Source organism: Symphalangus syndactylus, chromosome 9, assembly GCF_028878055.3.
Source record: "Symphalangus syndactylus isolate Jambi chromosome 9, NHGRI_mSymSyn1-v2.1_pri, whole genome shotgun sequence".
NCBI lineage: Eukaryota > Metazoa > Chordata > Mammalia > Primates > Hylobatidae > Symphalangus > Symphalangus syndactylus.
The window spans coordinates 99789688-99808297 of NC_072431.2; the positions used below are offsets into that span (position 1 = coordinate 99789688).

At 52.2% G+C, this 18610-nt stretch overlaps 1 protein-coding gene across 5 annotated transcripts in view; it reads left to right on the forward strand.

Moving 5' to 3' along the window:
- Window positions 1-9936, forward strand: part of CRHR2 (corticotropin releasing hormone receptor 2) — a 48013-nt gene extending 38077 nt beyond the window's left edge. For 2 of the 5 annotated variants that reach the window (XM_055293512.2, XM_055293515.2), the window contains 5 exons: window positions 1375-1447; window positions 5870-5955; window positions 6168-6303; window positions 6802-6843; window positions 8275-9240. In XM_055293512.2, the coding sequence (XP_055149487.1) occupies window positions 1375-1447; window positions 5870-5955; window positions 6168-6303; window positions 6802-6843; window positions 8275-8415 (478 nt within the window). In that variant the 3' untranslated portion in view covers window positions 8416-9240. Of the gene's footprint in view, window positions 1-1374; window positions 1448-5869; window positions 5956-6167; window positions 6304-6801; window positions 6844-7075; window positions 7219-8274 lie in introns of those variants that run through there. The other 3 variants (XM_055293513.2, XM_055293514.2, XM_055293516.2) reach the window with 2 other exon arrangements.
- Window positions 9937-18610: the final 8674 nt, after the last annotated feature.

Here is an 18610-nt window from a genome sequence, read left to right on the forward strand (position 1 = left end):
AACTGAAAAAAATAGCCCTGCACTCAGAGGTATTCACGTGGTAGGGCTCAAGGAACTTTGCTGAATTAAGTTAGGAATTGTGGTTCCTTGAAGTGCCCCCCCCAACCCAATGCATGACCCCTTTGGTCTTTGTAAGGCTTTCTCAGACTTAGATGTGGCAGCTCTGGCCTGGGGTATGTGGTAGGGGCCAAGGCCGCACATGACATCCAGAGCTGTCCATGAGCATTTAAAGAGTCCATGAGCATTTAACAGAGCTTGTTTTTTTTTCTGAAGTCTCAGTCTCTGCCTGGGTGCAGTGTCCCATCCTGAGGTTCTCCCTATGCCAGAGGCTGTGATATGCTGAGCCACAGCCCAAATGACAGCAACTCTGGCCATGGGTCAGCCAAGGAGCAGCCAGAAAGTCACGTGTCACCAGCTGAGAGCAGCGGGGACTGGGGAACATCAGCCTGTATGCAAACCTCCACGGGGTCTGTCTCAGAGCCTGGAGAGAGCAGAGGGGATCTGTTCTCAGGGTGGGGCAAGAATGGAGTAGAGTTCCAGGAACTCAACATTAGGAAGAGCTTGTAAGAGTAAAAGCTGCCAAGAAGAAGAGGGCTGCCTTGGTAGGTGGTGAGCTTCCTGTCAAAGCAGGGGTCCAAGCAGAGACCAGAAACCCTGGGAGACAGGGAGAATCCTATCTGAGGCAGGTCTGCACTGGATGACCTCCAAGATTTCAGAGGAATGAGTTCCCCAAAGTTGATGGCCCCTCCCTGTGGTCCAGTAGTTGCTGGCTGACCCAGACCCTAAAGCATTTCCCCTGACCAGCATCCCAAGAGAATGAATCAAGCCTCTGGCAGCCAGTGAGGCCAGCCAGGCAGCAGCTCCCCTCACTGGGTGCACAAGCATTGGCTCAAAGACGCAAAATTCCAGGCTGGAGGTAGAAGGCTCCACTTCCACATCTGCTGCTTTGTGTGGCCGAGTGAGTGCCTGGCACACGGAACAGCGGGTTTCAAGCAATATGGGAACAGATGGCCTAAGGCAATTGGCCCTGGGCCAGCAAGGGGGAGCCCAGCTCTCCCTTTATTCCTGTGCCTCCTGCATGCGCAGTCCTATGCCTAGCAGTCTGCAATGGGGCAGGCGAAAGAGGAGGAGAAAGAGACCCATGGCCTGTCCTCAGTCAGGCTGGAGAGATCAGACCCACCACGTAGGGCAAAAGACAGCCTGGTGGGTGAGGGCGGTCAGTGGAGCTGGTATTTCCACCAAGGCTTTCTGGGAAGGGGCAGTCCTGGAGGTTGGGTCTCAGGAAGGGTAAAGCCGGAGGACCCTGGGCCCAAGTCTGGGGGGGTCCCCCAGTTCCAGCTCAGCAGGCCCCCTACAGCCACCCCATCTTCGCAGGTGCTGGTTTGGCAAGGAGCCCGGCGACCTGGTGGACTACATCTACCAAGGCCCGATCATTCTCGTGCTCCTGGTAAGTCCTCATCGGTGGCTGGGATGGGGCTTGGTGCCAAGAGGACAGAAGAGGGCCCACCCAGGCAGAGATGCTGGGAAAGATGTGGCATGGGCAGCCCTGGGCACACACTCTATATGCCACCCCCATACCCAGTCCATGCCACCCTGTGCCCCAGCACCACCCGGCCTTCCCTTCCTCATGCTTGATGCCCTGGCGCAGCCCCACACCACTCTGGTGACCTCAGGGCTCTTTCTCTGGGAGGAGAAAGGATCTGATGGGTAGACTTCCTGTGCCCTCCCGGTTTGACACTGTACAATGCTGAGACGGTCAGGTGAGCAGGCAGCTGGTGGCAAGAGAAGAGTGTGCGGGCTTCTGTTCATTCCAGACCTACGTTCCCCTTGGCCCCCAGTGACCCTCTCCAGGTCCAGCCCACCACCCCCAACCTGAAGCGGTGAATACCGGGATGAAGCATAATGAGCAATTGTTCCTTGCCCAGCTCCCCGCCCTTTGCCAAATGTATTTGCACCTAAGGTATAATTGCCACATATCTTTAATCCACAATGAGCTTTAAGAGAGAGTTTAAGTAGAGGCTGCATTCTGCAAAAGGAACCCATTATATATCATACCTTTAAAAAAAAGAGAGAGAAAGAAAGAAAGACATACAAAAAAGCCCCGTAAGAGACTGGCATTTATGTAAGACTTATTTCAGGCTCAGTAATTTCAGGCTCCTGTATGTACCAGCTTCCTTAAAGGGCCACAGTTCCTTCTGGGAGACTCAGCGAGAGTACCATCTCCTCCTGCACACAGAAGGTGCCTGGTGGGGCTTTCTTTTGTCTACCTTGGAGACAATTATTACTTATCTGTTTTATTTTCTTACTCTCCTTTTTCTGTAACTTCGGGTTTCATTTGACCTCCATCTTTGGAGTGTCCTTGATATATGTGAACTGATGACGACTAGGAAGGTTTTTCACCCACTGCTGGAAATTCCACCATCAGGGCTTGGTTCACTTCAGAGGCAGAAGCCAGGTTTTGTCAGCAGCTAGTAGGATTGTCCTTGGACTCCCAGCTGCAGTGAGTCACTCACCCCTCAGTGTGTACGGAAACCCCATGAGATCCTTTCCCTCCCAACCAGCTGCCGAGGGTCATCCTGGAGGAATAAGGCTTTTGATGAGCCTGGAACTGAGCCAAGGAAGGCTGGCCTGGATGGGGGACCAATGGTGGCAGAGAGTAAGCCCCAACTGTAAAGATGTTGGATGGGAAATGCCAAGAGAAAGGGAGGCGAGGAATGCAAGAGCTCAGTGTCAAGACCCAGCTCCCTGCTTCCTCTTCCAGACCCCTTCTCCGGCTCCAACCCTGCGTCTGTGCTCACGAGCCCTTTCCTTCTTTCCTTTGGGCCCAGCTCTTTGCACCAACAGGGGCTTCCAGATTCCAAGCTGAGCCCTTCCAGAAGCCCTATCTACATTATTTCCAACCCTTGCATGCTCAAGTCCTAAAAGAAGTAGGGTTATGCTCTCCATTTGACATTGGAAGAAGCCGAGAGAGATGAAGTGGCTTGCCCAAGGTCACCACTAATAGCTAGCAGAGCTGAGGCTCAAAGGCAGGTCTCCTGCTTTGTCCCCACCATCTGCCTGTTGTCCTCGAGGTTGGACATGTGTTTGGTGTTCCTGCCATCCCTACACTCCCCAGCAGCTCACAGCTGCATTTCTGCTGCTAAGAGACACTCACTTATTTCTGGTTCTGAGAAGTGAATCAGGTGGTTGAGTTTGCAGGAAGCCTGACTTCTTGCTGGCGTTGTCACTGTTGGTGTCATGGGAAAGGATTGGCAGTCACTAGGCCAGACACAGGTCTTAGTGCTCTCTGTGACTATTTCAGCCCATGCTGATCTTCTAAGGCAAGCTCTGTGGTTAGCCCTCTTGGGGGCAGACAAGGAAGCAGGAGCTCATGAGGTTAAGCAACTTACCCAAGGCCACACAACTGCAAATTGCAACAGTCAAAATTTGAGCCATGAGACTAGGACTTGGTGCTTCAGTTCATTTGGGAGGGGGGCCTCATCTTCAGTTCTTAGCCCATCTGCCATTTCTCCAGGTCTTTCTGACACCTTAGGAAAGATGTCATCTCCCCCAACCCCTCCAGGCCCCCAGCTAGGCCACAAGCCCTCTGCAAGCAGGGGCTGTGACTGCCTGTCCACTTCGCCATCGCTGATGCCTGGCTCAGAGCCTGACACATGGTCCATTGATTCATTGAATGAATGAACAATTAAATAAAACCAGAAATAGGCTGAACGAGGGCAGGGTACAATAGACAGTTCTTACTAAAGAACTGGAGTGTGTTTTTAGCGGGGAGGTAGAGTCCAAGAATGGAAAGCTGGAGAGCTCAGTGTGGGCAGGGTGACCAGAAGGCTCCCTGGAGAGAGAGGAAGGTACCTGTGGTGGTGTGAAGGGGGAGGCTGGGAAACAGGCTCAAAGGAAAGAAGGATTTTCAGGTTACATAGACCCAAGCTGAGATGAGTGGGGCCACATAACTAAATGCCTGCCAAGTGTAAGGATGGAGACAAGGCCTTGGTTGCTAGGTAGATGGATGGAGATGCATGGGCCAGTGGATGGGCAGATAAAAGAGTAGGTGGATAACTGAGTGGATTGGTTATTGGGCAGGTAGATGGATGGGTAGATGGATGGGTACGTGGATAGATAGATAAAAGAGTAGGTGGATAATTGAATGAATTGGTTGTTGGGTAGATGGATGGATGGATGGATGGATGGATGGATGGATGAATAAAAGTGGGTGGATAATTGAATTGATTAATGGGTTGATGGATGTTGGACGATTGATATTGAATTCAAGAAAATGTGGCAGAAATGAGAATATATTTTGATTCCAACAGTTCTGCTCTCAGGGAAGTCAGGAAGAATCAGAAAAGGTCAAATACTTTGTATTACTTGTATGAGAAAATTAGGATTCACTTATATGTTAAGGTGACTTGTGTCCCATGATCCAGGGGAATATGCCAGAGACCCAGGAGCTGGAAATTAGGTGAGCCCTAGGAGAAAGCTGGGGGTATCAGGTCATGGCAGCCCCGCTGAAGGCTTTCCACCCCCAGCCCTCCCTGGGACCCCCAGGCCATACCACTATGTGGTAAGAGAGCAGCAGGCAGTGGCTGAGGTGGGGTGTGAGCTCTCCCTGCCCCTAGGGCTACCCAAAAGCTTGTGGGAAGCATCCAGAGGCTACAGGTTGACAGGCTTAGGATACCTGCCTGTATCCTGTGTCCCTCCTCTCCCAGCCAGGATTCAGAACTTGGGAGGGTTAGAAGGGCCCAGCCCAAGCTTAAGAAGCAATGGATTTTCTTGACAGAGCGTCAGAGGTGTGTGTGTGTGTGAGTGGGTGTGCACACATGAGCCAGCAGACACCCCTGGGCTAACATGTGTCTCCCTCTGGCCCATGAGCACTTTGTCAGGAAACAGCCCCACTGTGTCAGGCCGACACGCACTCCCTTGCCTGCCTGCCTATGCTCGGAGGCAGGTGAAGAGAAACACGGATGTGCCGGGGCGCCAGATCCATGCTCACGCATGCACACGCTCTATGAGGCTAACACACTTGCACAAGTGCTTAAAGGATAGACCCACAGACCCACACCGCAGCTCCCAGGGGACAACACAGTCACAGTCACAGCCGATACAGACGAACAGGCACTCGCAGGCCCATGGGGACCCACACCCAGCAGGGAGTGGCTGGGGAGCCACACAGGCCAGTTCCAGGGCCAGGGGCTGGGTGGGGAGGCGCTGGTGCTGAGCGAAAACTCAGAATGAAGATAAATGAGGCCCTTCCTGGGGCCTCAGAACCAGCCCCACAGCCCATCCATCTTCCCTGTCTAGGGTGCCTATGAAGGCTCTGGAGTTCCTGGGCACAGGGGTGGGATGCTGGCAGATTAATCACTCATTCGGCAACTGAGTTCTTAATCCCTCCATCTGGCCTTGTCCGCCCCACCATGGCAGTGCTGTCCTCAGTCAGAAGGACCTCAGGCCGACCTAGAGCCAGTGGCAGTGCAAGGGACTCAGAGAGCCCCTCAGTCAACAAGTAGGGACCCCGTGGCAGAGAGGGGAAGGGGGCTTCTGTAGGGTCCCTATGCAGGGGAGAGGGTTGGGGGCTTTCTCAGCCTCAGAGGGCGTGCCCTGTGCTCTCAGTCATGACCCACAGAGGCTGCCGCCTTTCCTCCTCAGGCCTGGGCTGGAGACACAGGCCCTGGAAAATGGGGCTGTCTCCCCATCCTGGCGAGGGAGGAACACAGGCCTTGGGATGCTGGCAGGTGCTAGGGGGACAGGTAGGATAGGTGTGTGCATGGGACATGGGTTTCCAGGGGGTTGTGGGGAAGGGGGCTGCCTCTCGGCTCATCTCAAACATGTGCTCCTTCCTTTTCCCTCTTTCCCATGCCTGCCCTCCCTCCAGATCAATTTCGTATTTCTGTTCAACATCGTCAGGATCCTAATGACAAAGTTACGCGCGTCCACCACATCTGAGACAATCCAGTACAGGTACATGAGGGGATGCCTTGACCCCGCAACGGGGAGAGGAGGAGGTCATCGGGCCATCCCCCTGCTTCGTGGCAGAGCCCTCTGCCCCAGGCCTCACCCAGGGAGCTCGCTCAAGCTCCCAGAAGAAACACCGCCACTGTCTCCCGCTGTCCCACCGGGTGAGGCCCTGCCTGCCGCATAGGCTCAGACCTGTGTCCACCTCTCGCCCCCAGGAAGGCAGTGAAGGCCACCCTGGTGCTCCTGCCCCTCCTGGGCATCACCTACATGCTCTTCTTCGTCAATCCCGGGGAGGACGACCTGTCGCAGATCGTGTTCATCTATTTCAACTCCTTCCTGCAGTCGTTCCAGGTGGGGCCTGTGACCAGATGGGGCCCCACAGTGAGCTTTCCTGAGGCTGCTCTGGCAGTCATCCCCTCACTAAGAAGGTCGCGTGGGACTGGCACACGCATGGCTCAGTTACATCCACAGAGTTAGAAGCCTTTATACGCTCAGCCTGAGCCTGGCCGGTCATCCCCATCCCAGCCTGGGTCTGTGTCCTACCAGCCCACACCTACTGTCCCAGCACCTGTTCTGAGGATGCAGGCAGCCCGGCCAAATGCCCTGGGATGGGTCACACAATGTTGAGGAGACTGGAGTCTGCCTGGCTCCAGGCCTGTGACCACTGCTCACTCAGAGTGGACCGTGGAATATCTGCACCTTGAGGCTAGGACCCCACCCAGCTCTGACTCCAGGGGTTCCTGGGTCAACTTGTCCCCCCCCCACCATCCTGTCCCCAATGCCACCCCACCAGGCAGAACAGCTGCGCAGGCAGGTCACTGACCACTCCCTCCTTTCCCTCCTTTCCAGGGTTTCTTCGTGTCTGTCTTCTACTGCTTCTTCAATGGAGAGGTATGAGGCCGGGCCCTCGGGGTGGCCTGGGATATCCAAGTCCTCAGACCCCACTCCAGGGCGGCTCCATTGGTGCTGCCTGGCCTTGCTGGAGTGCCAGGGAGAGGAAGGCTTGAGATACCACCCGGCCTTAGGGGAATAGGAATCCTTCTCACAGGAGCTGGAGCCAGTTTAGAAGGTCAACTATGCAGCCCCGAAATAACATGCCAGCGCCCCACACGTGCACTCAGAGAGCTGGGTGAGCAGGGAAGCCCAGGCTGCAGGGCCTCATGGAAGACAGAAGCCAGAGCAGAGGTGGTGACAGGAGGAAGCTTCCAGAAAGAGATGTGTGCCATGCAGTCAGGTCTGTATGGACTCAGGGAGCAGAAGAGAGACCAGCACATTCCCCGCTACCTGCCACAGAAAAGCCCACACACCAAGAGCAGGCTCTTGGGAGTCAGGCGGCCGTGAAGCTTGGCGCCAACCATGAGGCCCAGAGCCCCAGTGCAGCTGACGCACGGGAGAAGCGCACTCATACCTGGGCGGGGGTGGATGAGGACATGGAGCAAAGAGCAGACACAGCCCCTAGGGCCCGGAAGCTTCCAAACACTCCAGAGGAATGCACTTGCCTGTCTCTGCACAGGGCACTGGCGAGGGGTCTATGCAGGCCTGTGTCTCTGTGGATGAAAGCACATTCCACTTGCTAAGTCCATCAGCAGGGACGGGTCCAGTGGGCTGGATGAGAAGAAAAGAGGGGGCCAGTAAGGCAAACAAACAAGGATGTTTATGGAGCATTTATTCTGTTTGAACCATGTGCAAGCTAGGATGTGAGAGACACCATCCAATTTCCAAAAACATTCCTCAATTACCAAACAAATGAAGCTTAAATGGCACTGGGTACCGCCAACTTTAGAAATGACCAGGACAGACAGCTTTCCCTTTCAGGCAGTAAACGCCATGGTTAGTCAGGCAGGGGAGTCTAGCAGGAGGTAGAGAAGGTGAGGGGTGCAGAGGGACGGTCTTCAGGAGGGAGGAGGAGGCGTGGAGGTGTGTGAGCTGGGCGTGCACCACCAATGCCCTGCAGGAGCAGGGGCCCAAGAAGGCTGAAGGGGCCAAGTCTCCAAGCTGCGCTCTCTGGTCCCAAGATGCTAATTTTGAGGTGGCAGAGTGAGTCAGGGAAGGGAAGGCAGTGTGTCCAGAGGAAACTGGATGATCTGGGAGGACAGTGTGGAGTAAAGGAGGTGTGGAGTCAAGCCTCTCCAGGAGAAGGATAAGGAAGGGGCCCCTGGAGAGAGGCAACAGCATCAGGGAAAGACCTCGGTTTTGGAAGCAGACAGTTCCTTGTCATGAGGGTGGCAGTCAACCCATGAGAGCAGACAGCAGGGGAGGGGATGGTCCCAGAAGCCCAGGGTTGGTCCCTGGGAGCCGGCTGAGCCTCTGCCTTCCCTGCAGGTGCGCTCAGCCGTGAGGAAGAGGTGGCACCGCTGGCAGGACCATCACACCCTTCAAGTCCCTGTGGCCCGGGCCATGTCCATCCCTACATCACCCACGCGGATCAGTTTCCACAGCATCAAGCAGACGGCCACCGTGTGATCCCTTGGTCACCCACCTGCACAGCTCCCCTGTCCTCTTCCACCTTCTTCCTCTGGGTTCTCCTGGCTGGGCAGGCTCTCATGGGGTAGGAGATGGGAGGGGAGAGACCAGCTCTCCAGCCTGGCAGGAAAGAGGGGGTGCAGCAGCCAAGGGGGACTCCAAGGGACAGGGAAGAGTGGGGGCCACCAGTTTCAGTGCAAGAGGAAGCAGAGGGAATTCACAGGACCCCCTGAGAAGAGCCAGTCAGATGTCTGCAGGCATTTGCCCATCCCAGCCTCTCTGGCCAGGGCCTCACTGTAGAGAGGAAACTGAGGCCCAGAGCAGAGAAGGGCCTATCCAACACACACAGCTATTTATAGTAGCAGACACGGGGCTCCCCTGCCCTACTCACGGAGCCAGCAGCCAGGCGATGGTGTGGTCCTGCACTGGCCCTTGGCCTCCACGCTCAGTGGTGCCCCTGCAGTTGGGTGGGGTATGCCAACTGGACTAAAGGATCAGTTGGGCTGCCTTATCCCAGGGGCTCTCACCTACAGAGGCTCACTTGTACCCCACCCTTGTTGCTCTGTCCCCTCCCCAGCCATCCTCCCGCCTCAGGGGCGGGCTTCCAGGACTGGCTTCCTCTCTTGGGAGACCCCTTCTCTGCCTAAGTCCACAGATTAGGGAATTGAGGAAGATGCCATGAGGGCAGCCACATCCTTAGGTCAACCAGTTGCATCGTGCAGGGCAAAACGAGGAGCAGAGGCATGGAGGAGGGGTCGTGGGATGGGAATAGCAGAAACCAACCATGTCTTCGGTGATTGAAACTCATGCCCCATTGCCCTTTGCCCTCCAGCCTCCCCTTCAGAAACATCTCTGCTCTCTGTGAAATCAACCGTGCCTCTTGGAAGTGGCCTCCCCTCGGGTCAAGTCACCCAGGCACCCGAAGAGTGGTGTAGGCCAAGGATCGTGGCTGGGTCTGAGGGGCCACATCCATCTTCCTTAGTGGACTCGGGCCCTGGCCTCGGGCCAGTTCTCTCTCTCTCTCTGACCTCTAGTAGGTTTGGAGTCTTTATGGTCAAAGCACCTGCAGGCGGGTCTGTCCCTTATCACTCCAACCAGGCTAATACCTGGCCCCAGCCCCCAACCAAGGGCAGTTTGACTCAGCCTGGAGGAGGTGTGCAGCTCATCCAGCAAGCCAGGGCCTGTCCCAAAGGCCAAGGCTCTGGAATCTGGTGGGAAGGATAGACATGGCCCGTCAGTCGACCACCAGGGCAGCTTCCAGGCTTGGCTTCCGTCCGTGTCCCTGCAGCAGAGCCGCAGGAGTCAGGGAGGGAGAAGCATCAGGTCATTGCTTCCAAAAGGAACCAATGCTCTAGGTAACCCCTACAAAAATAAATTTTGAAAAATCATGTATCCCATCTTGCACATTTTAAAGTTGACATGTAGTATTTTTTACTTAAGTTTTAAATCCTTCAAAGGTGTGATTTCTGCCATTTTGTAAATATTTACGTTTTTAAATAAAACTGCTGCAACACTTTAAAATACATCCAATGAATTCTGAACACGATAGTGATTTAACATCCACCCTCATCTATTTTAAAAACACCTGACCCAGCTCTTCTTCTTCTTCGTCTTCTTCTTCTTCTTTTTTTTTTTTTTTTTTTTTTTGTTTTGAGACAGGGTCTCACTCTGTCACCCAGGCTAGGGTGCAGTGGCAAGATCTCAGCTCACTGCAAACTCTGCTTCCTGGGCTCAGGTGATCTTCCCAACCCAGCCTCCCGAATAGCTGGGACTACAGGCACACACCACCATGCTGGGCTGATTTTTGTATTTTTTTGTAGAGACGGGGTCTGGTCATGTTGCTCAGGCTGGCCAGCTCTGCTTGAATTGTGGGAAATGTTACATTGTTTCCTTCCTCTTTAATGTGTAGCTTCATTCCATTGCCCTACAGAATTTTATACTAATGCATTACTTTTACGGCTGAAAGTGTTTTATTGCTCACTTTGTCATACTTCTCTGCCACACAATATATGTACGAATTAAAATTAAAATATTTCATTTTCTATGACCAAAGGTTCAAGGGATTTTAAAATAATCTTCTGCGTTGAATTATTACAATTATTTTTTGATACAAAATACAGTAAGCCACTGATTAAACCAACATGGATACCTAAAGTTTTTATAAGTAACTAGTTAAACCTAAAAAGGAAAATTTATTGAAAACACAGCTGAATGAAATGGATAGGAAGTTAATGGCTCATGAATCTACAGGTGAATATTTATTGCTAGAATAAATCAGGACTCAGCATCAATTCTTTTCTTTTTTAATTGTTTACAGTGGGGTGTGCTGAGAAGCCTTTTCAATTCGGTAGATGATCTGGCACTCCAGATAGTCAATTCTCTATACTCCTGCTGAGATGTACAGTCAAAACTGCATAGTGATCTGTCACCAAAAATGACCTATCAGCTGGCTGTTTAATTAAGTGTCCTTTCAATTTGGCTGAAAAAGATGAACTGAACGTTATCTGACTTGCGGTAGGCTTTGGGTGCCCATGCCATCAGCTCATTCCATTTCTCACCACCAGCTGTGTGGGAGTGCAATGCAGGTTAAGTGTGAGCCTTGCTTCTCTTGTCAAGAGGGCAGGGAGGTTGGGGCGCCCTTATTTTCTCAAGTGACAGAACTCAGAACTCAGGGTATCTTAGACAGTCTTACTGCACACCCAGTGGCAGCAATGATGGCCGCATCCATTAGCATCATTGGGGCTCTTGTAGAGCAAGGAGCTGCAAATGGTTTGGCCCCCAAGAGGCCACTTGGAGATTTCTGTGGCCAGATGAGGCTGTGAGCAGGTGCTTATCAGAGCAGACGCTGCAGAGCCTGGCACCAAGTCCCAGGCATTCATCACTGCTTCTTAATGCAGCCCCCGGCTTATTATGCCAACTGTCCTTTGCTCCTTGGAGGGACCAAGGGCCTGTGATCCCTGCTGAGAGGCCAGGCCTGCCAAGGCCAACACCGAGAAGAGCATCAAAGTTGCTAATCTTTGTTCAGCAGGCACTTCAATATGCTCTCTCTCCAGTTCAAAGGAGGCTCCTCCTTGGTCCCACCCCAGCCCTGAATCCCTCATTACTCGGTCTCCCGGTTATGGCTCCCACTGAGCTCTGCCCTTAAAATGCCACCAGAGCCATTAGGCCATCTCTCTGGATCCCCACTTGTTAAGCTCATTAGGCACCTGTTCCTCAAGCCAAGCCAGTCCTCATTAGCATCTGCTTCGGCACCGGCAGCACCTCGTGGAGCTGGCCTTCCTGGAAAGTGGCCTCATTAGCAGACTCTCCTTCTCCGTAGCAGGCAAGTTCCAGCACCCAGATCCTGGGGGCCCTTAGGGTCCCTGTTTAACCCTTTCACCCACCCTGATTTACACAACTGGGGAAGACCTGAGCCAGCCGCAGGTCCTCACACCAGCCTCTTGGCCCCACTCCAAGAGAGAGTAACAGACAGAGCCCTGACCCCAGCACAACTCCAAGTCCCTGGGTCATCATCAAAGTGCAGCTAGAAAGTACCTGCTGGGGTACAAGCTGGTAAATGACACACGGTGGCAGGAGTGCCGGGTGGTGGAACATCTGTGGGGCAGGAGGTGAATGGCAGGGATGGCATTTCTCTCCGGGTCCCCTGCTGGGAGTGCCCATGGTGGAGGTGCTACCCGAGGGCCTGAAGCCTCAAGACCTGTGGGGGATGGCACTCGCAGAAAGTCCCTCCAGCATATAGACTTCCCTAGAGATGGAGGCCGACATTCCCGCGGCCACAGAGAGGGAGGCCCAGATGGAAATGACACAAGGGCACGAACACAGAGACACTTGTAGGAACACACGCACAGACCCAGAGAGGGAGGCGCACGCACCTTCCTCCATCATTTCCCATTCACAGAACACCAGGGTGTGCCAGGTATGGAAGTAACAGAAAGACAAGTTTCCTGTTTCAAGAAACTCATAATCTGGTTGAGAACAACACAAGGAAAAGGCAGGCAAAAGACACATCGGCTCCTGCAGGCTGCGCCTGTCCTCAGCCCCCTGCCCTGTCCATCTCCTAGTCCATGCCCACAGTGGCCTCAAGCCAGCTGGCTTCTAGGCACAAGGACCTCAGCTGCCCTCCCTACTTCTTTCGCCTTCACCCCCATGCAGGCCCGGACCTCCGGATGCCCCAGAAACAGAATAGGGAAAGAGGCCCAACTGTGCTACTTGTGTTTTCTCCAGCATCTTCAGAGGCCCTGGGCAGGTGGGGGATGTGTGCTGACGCAGCTGGATGGGAAGAGAGCTGTCCTACGAGGGACAGGTGAAGGGACTAGAAAATGGAAAGTATCCCCCGCACATGTCATGGGGCATGGAGGCAGGCCTAGGGCTGGGAGGCCCAAGGGGAGTCCTTTCCTAGAGTGACATTTCAGCCAGGGTAGGGGAGGGTTTGGTGGTAAACAGCTGTGCCTCAGGTGGAACCAGTGGCTGGGGTGGCCGAGAGCATAGGAGGGGCTTGAAGCGGGGGGACCCCTTCAGCCAGGGAGCCCAGCCCTCTGTTCTGAGAGCACACCTGGAAGCAACTGGGTGGCATGTTGCACAGCAGGCTTCAGGAGTCATACTTGGTGGGGTCTAGGAATCCACACGCTTCACAAGCCCCCGGGTAATTCTGACAGCTGGGGTGTGGGCCAGCAAAAAAAGACACATCCCTTGTCTCTTCTTTCCAACACACATACGTGCTGTAGAAAGTAACAGCGAGGCCAGGAGTGGTAGCTCATGCCTGTAATCCCAGCAGGCAGGTGGGCAGATCGCCTGAGGTCAGGAGTTCTAGATCAGCCTGGTCAACATGGTGAAACCCCCACATCTACTAAAAATACAAAAATTAGCCAGGTATGGTGGCACTCCCAGGTATTCGGGAGGCTAAGGCAAGAGAATCGCTTGAACCCAGCAGGCGGAGGTTGCAGTGAGCTGAGATCACACCACTGCACTCCAGCCTAGGTGACAGGGTGAGGTTCGGTCTCAAAAAAAAAAAAAAAAGAAAGAAAACATGTGAATCTACTCATCAGTATGCCCAGGATGGCTTCCAGGCTCCGCCTCGAAGGTGCCATTAATTTTCCTGAGGGGGCTGTGCCACTTAGACATGTTAATTAGCAGGAGGAATGGGCAGAGGGCATCACTGCCCTGTTGGCTGAGTTTCTGCCAGATTTTCCTCTTAGGGATTTCTTTGTTTAGGCCTCAAGGCCCTCCCACACAGCGCTGTAGCAGGCCTCCCTCGTCACAGAACCATCACCCGGCAAAACCTATCCATTAGTCAGAAGTGTCCCCTCTAGGGGTTCCTTCAGCAGTCTCCGCAGACGCCAGTGCTGGGCTGGTCATTCCAGGGGGCATGTGCTGTTTCTTAGGCCCACAGCAAGAATTCTGCACTCAGGAGAAACCCTAGAAACATTCATTAAATAAACCAGCCTTTCCTATTTGTTCCCCCCAGAGCTGGTTTACCCACAAGAATGACCGAAGGCACAAAGAAGTCCCAGAGATCCACTGGCTTTGCACAGCGGGAGAAATCTGTCTGTGGCTCCATACCCTACCTTTACCAGAGCCCAGAGGCCAGTCCCAGACAGAGGGCATCACCTCTTCTCTACTTCACGAGTGACAGCAGACTGGAGCGGGAGGGCCTCCATCACACCCTGCAGACTCTCCTGCAGCTGTTTCCAGATTAACCTCACCTCAAGGGGCTCCACGCCTCAATGGTTCTCGGCTTCCCACTGGCATTGGACGCAGGCTGCCCTTCAGCAGTTACCTAAGCTGGGACAAGACATGGATTGCCCCCGTTAGTCCAGGATGATTCCTGTGACCTCATGTAATTAATAGCATACCTTTCAATCTCACGAGTCTTGGTCTGGACAATAAATTATATGATCACCCTACTTAAACCCCACATTTGTCTGCGTACACAGCAGGGGCCACAGATGCTACTTGGATAAATGAATGATGAAAGCCAGATCCATAGGAAATTCTGAATGTCAGCTACTGCACTTTGGAAGGAGAACCTGAGTAGAAGGGATTTTCTGAGGTGACGTCCTGAGTTCCACCTCAGTGTCTGCTTGGTGGACAAATGATTGAGCAGGGGCAAGTAGGAGCTGATGATTCCAGTTCCAGAAAAAAACTGTCCTTCAGCTTCTGCTGTGAATACGATGAAGTAATTAACTGTGCTTCTGAATTAGCTCTGTAGAGCGCCAAGTAAGGCCCCCTCTAGCTTTCTAAGGCCCAACCATGATAAACAATCCAGCATCACGAATCCCCACAGAGGCCCTTCCACCCAGGAAGGTGGAGAAATTCTAAGACTCATCATTTCTTCCTTCAACCCCAGTTCTAGTCCGGTGTTCTCTGGGGAAGGCCAGTGGGGGGCCCATGAGCGATCATGCAGCCACCTCTTTTCCCTGTGCTTCCTGCTCTGCCCAAATGCTGTACCTGCAATTACAAGGGAATCCATATTCCCTCTGGCCATTCAGGGACTTTCCACGTGTGCTCTATGGAGGCCCCCAATTCCTAAGCAAATTAACACCCCAGCCTGGTGTCTCCAGATCCATCTCATCCTTCAGCTTGAAAGATTCTGGGCCACCCCCCTCCCCCTTCATTGCAGACTTGAATGTGAAGGTCTTTGCATCTGAAGAAATGAGGTGACCATGCTGGTGGGTTTCCCCGTAAAGGAGCTCCATCTGGAAAGAGGCCCCCATGACCTGCAATCAGACCTGGATTTCATTTGGGCAGCTGACCCCTTGGAGATGGGATAGATCCATTCCCCTAGAAAAACACAGATGGGTATAAATACAGCATGACACCTCTACAGAAATCCTTGAAGGAACTACAGATCCAAGTTTATAAACCCCTAACATCAAGATAAAATTAAAATGCTCTAATTTAGCTAGCAAGAATTCCCTAAGTTGGTGGTGCTCAGGCCTGGCTGTGTTTTAGATGCCCCAACCCAGGCCCCCTGAAACACATCTCGGGAGGCATGGACCCATGTGTGAACAGGCTGCAGGAGTGCTTACGAGGCCCTGCGCTCGCCGTGTGTCCCATAGGACCCACCTCACCACTGCACGGGGCGACGTCACCTTTCTAGGCCCAGGGCCAAGCCTCCTCCATGGCCACCCTCACTGTATGTGAGGTTAGGCCTCACCGTCAGGTCATAAAGGGCTCGAAGGCAGGGCCACATCTGGTCCAACCCCAAAATGCCAATACCAGTTACCCAGTGATACTGTTCCTTTCAGGGTGCCTTGACCAGCCCAGGAACTCTTGTCCCTAAAAGACCTTGAAGTCTTACAGTTTCTCTGCATGGAACCTCTTCTCAGAGTCCACCAGTGTTATAAAGATTTTTAAATTTACTTTTATTTTAGTGATAATCTTTAAAAATGCTTACCAGTTACCTCTTTTTCTGTGTCAAACGGAAGATGGTCTTAGGGTAAATATACAACATTAGCTAAAGTTTCTCAAAATGGGGACTCCTGGTGTATACAGAGGCTTTTGATGTCTTGTTTCCTTCAAAAAGGGCACCACTCTATTAAGTTTGGAAACCTGCCTTCCTGCCCAACCATTCAGTGGCTGCAGGCCTTTTGCAGAGTACAGACGTAGGGCTTGAGCCAAGGGGTGAGTTGTGTGTGAGAGTAGCCATTTCTAACTAAGCCAATTTTTATAACAAAATACAGAAATGTAGAGCTGTCCTGCAGGGAACGATTCATTCGTTCATTAAGTCATTCATATATTCACTGAGGACTTACTAAGTGCTAGGCACTTCCCTAGGCAATGAGGATACAGCCAAGAACAAAACAGACCCAAATCCTTGTCCTTGCGGAACTTACATTCTAATGGGGAGACCAAAAATTAAAATAAAAAAGTAAAATATGTTTAAAGTGTTTAGTGCTCAAGAGGAAAAAGAAAACAAGGAAGGCGATATGAAAGGGATGTGTCTGAATGTGGGGGTTGTGGGGGGGATGTGGCGCACATTGAAACTTCAGATGAAGCAGCTAAGCAAGGCCTCACTGAGGCGACTGCTGAATGACGTCCCGAGATGAGGGAGTGGTTGTGGGAACCCTATCTTTGGAGGAAGCACTGCAGGCAGATAGAATATCACTGAGTACCAAGGTCCTGTCCTGGGCATGCTGGGCCACTGGAAAAGGGTCAGCATGGGGGTGGTTGGCACGGGGGTGGCTGTAGATCTACGTTATTCTTGCAGGACAAGAAAAGCTGGACCAGCAAGGTGGCTCATACCTGTAATCACAGCACTTTGGGAGGCCGAGGTGGTGGATCACCTGAGGTCAGGAGTTCAAGACTAGCCTGGCCAACATGGTGAAACCCTGTCTCTACTAAAAACACAAAAATTAGCCAGGCACAGTGGCAGGCACCTGTAATCCCAGCTACTCGGGAGGTTGAGGCAGGAGAATCGCTTGAACCTGGGAGACGGAGGTTGCAGTGAGCTGAGATCGCGCCATTGCACTCCAGCCTGGGCGATAGAGCAAGACTCCATCTGAAAGAAAAAGAAAGAAAGAGAAGGAAAGAAAAGGGGAAAGGAAAGGGGAAAGGAAAGGGGAAAGGAAATCGGAAAGGAAAGGAAAGGAAAGGAAAGGAAAGGAAAGGAAAGGAAAGGAAAGGAAAGGAAAGGAAAGGAAAGGAAGGCCACTGAGTTTTGAGGACCAATGCAATCACTCTGGTGCCAGGTGGAAAACTGCTGATGAAGGGGCAAGGGCACAAACAGAGAGTTCAGACAAGTCTTTTGCAATAAACCAGATGGGTGATGATGGTGGCTTGCCCCAAGCTGGTGGCCACGAAGGTGGTGAGAAGTGGCCCGATTCTGATACAGAGTGCAGGTGGACTTGACAGGCTGGACAAAAAAATGGAAAATCTGGGCTCAAGTTTTTTTAAAAAAACATTAATAAAGACTTTCTAAAGCTTGCCAGTGGGTTTTTTCTTTCCCACAATTTTATTGTACTTAATCTCTCTGTCAATTAGTTCACACTTAGATGCAGAACAGTGAGTTTTGATGAGCCAAAAAAGGTTTCAATTTGCCTAAATTGTTTTAGTTAGCATAACTGCTTTTGTGCTAATTATTGGTGATTGAGTTTTAAGACCCGACAAATGCAGGCAGAGGCTGGCAAATTCTATGCAGGCTCACTTGTGCACTAAGTCTTACACATTAAAAAAAGCACAGAGAGCTCTGGCTCCCAAAGAGAGAAGGGCTCTCTCTTCCCAGCCTCAAGTTCCTGAAACTATCATTAGGTTCAGACACTAGAAGAGTCAGGACAAGAAGCCAGCTTACTTTATTTCTGGCCCGGAGCTCACAGCACCCCTCTGCTCTTTGGCACCACTACGCTCATGCAGCAAGAATAAGGTTCCCTAAAATTCCCTGGGAAAACAGAAATCTTACTGCTCACTTCCCCACTCTCACATCTACTTCTCTAATTGTCTCACTGGATACAATGTCCTACACATTCACATTCTCAGAGGAAACCTCTTTTGAGAGAGCAATGGGTCCAGCCTTTCACACGGCCAGAAAGTTCACAAGGTGCAACAGTGATAGTGGTGCTTCTCCTAAGAGACTTAACATAGCGATGCCCAGCTCCCACCCTCAACTCATTAAATTGGTTTAAGGAGGAGCCCAGACATGAGTTATTTTTAAAGCTCAAGTTACTTTAATGTGCAGCCAGGGTTGAGAACTACTGCCCCAACATCTTTTACTGAGGCAACAGATTTTCAAAGGTGTGTCCTTCAACACGCAAGGAAAACAGCCCATCCAGCAAGAGGGGGGCATGTCGCCAGCAAGAGTGAAGGGGCTCTTAGCCAGGAGGGCGAAGCTGCAGGCCGCACCTCTCAAGCAACCCCTGTTGATACTCCCAAATCACATCCCAATTTCCAGAGGAGACATTCCTCTAGATATCCACACAGCCTTAACACAATTACTGCTAGAGGCAGCTCAATAACCAAGAATTATTGAACAGGCAACAACAGGCGAACGTTGAGGCACAGCAAAATTAGTCATCCACTTATACTTACTGAATCTTCAATTAAATTTCACTTTGGTGTTGGCCAAATGCCACAAACACCTGCCTTAAACATTGCCAGACTATCAGCAAAGATGCCAGTGCAAGCAATGCTCTCAAAGCCTCTCCATCCTAGCCCAGCCCAAGAGATACAGATAATAGTTTTCCTTTGGGAAAGAAGGTTC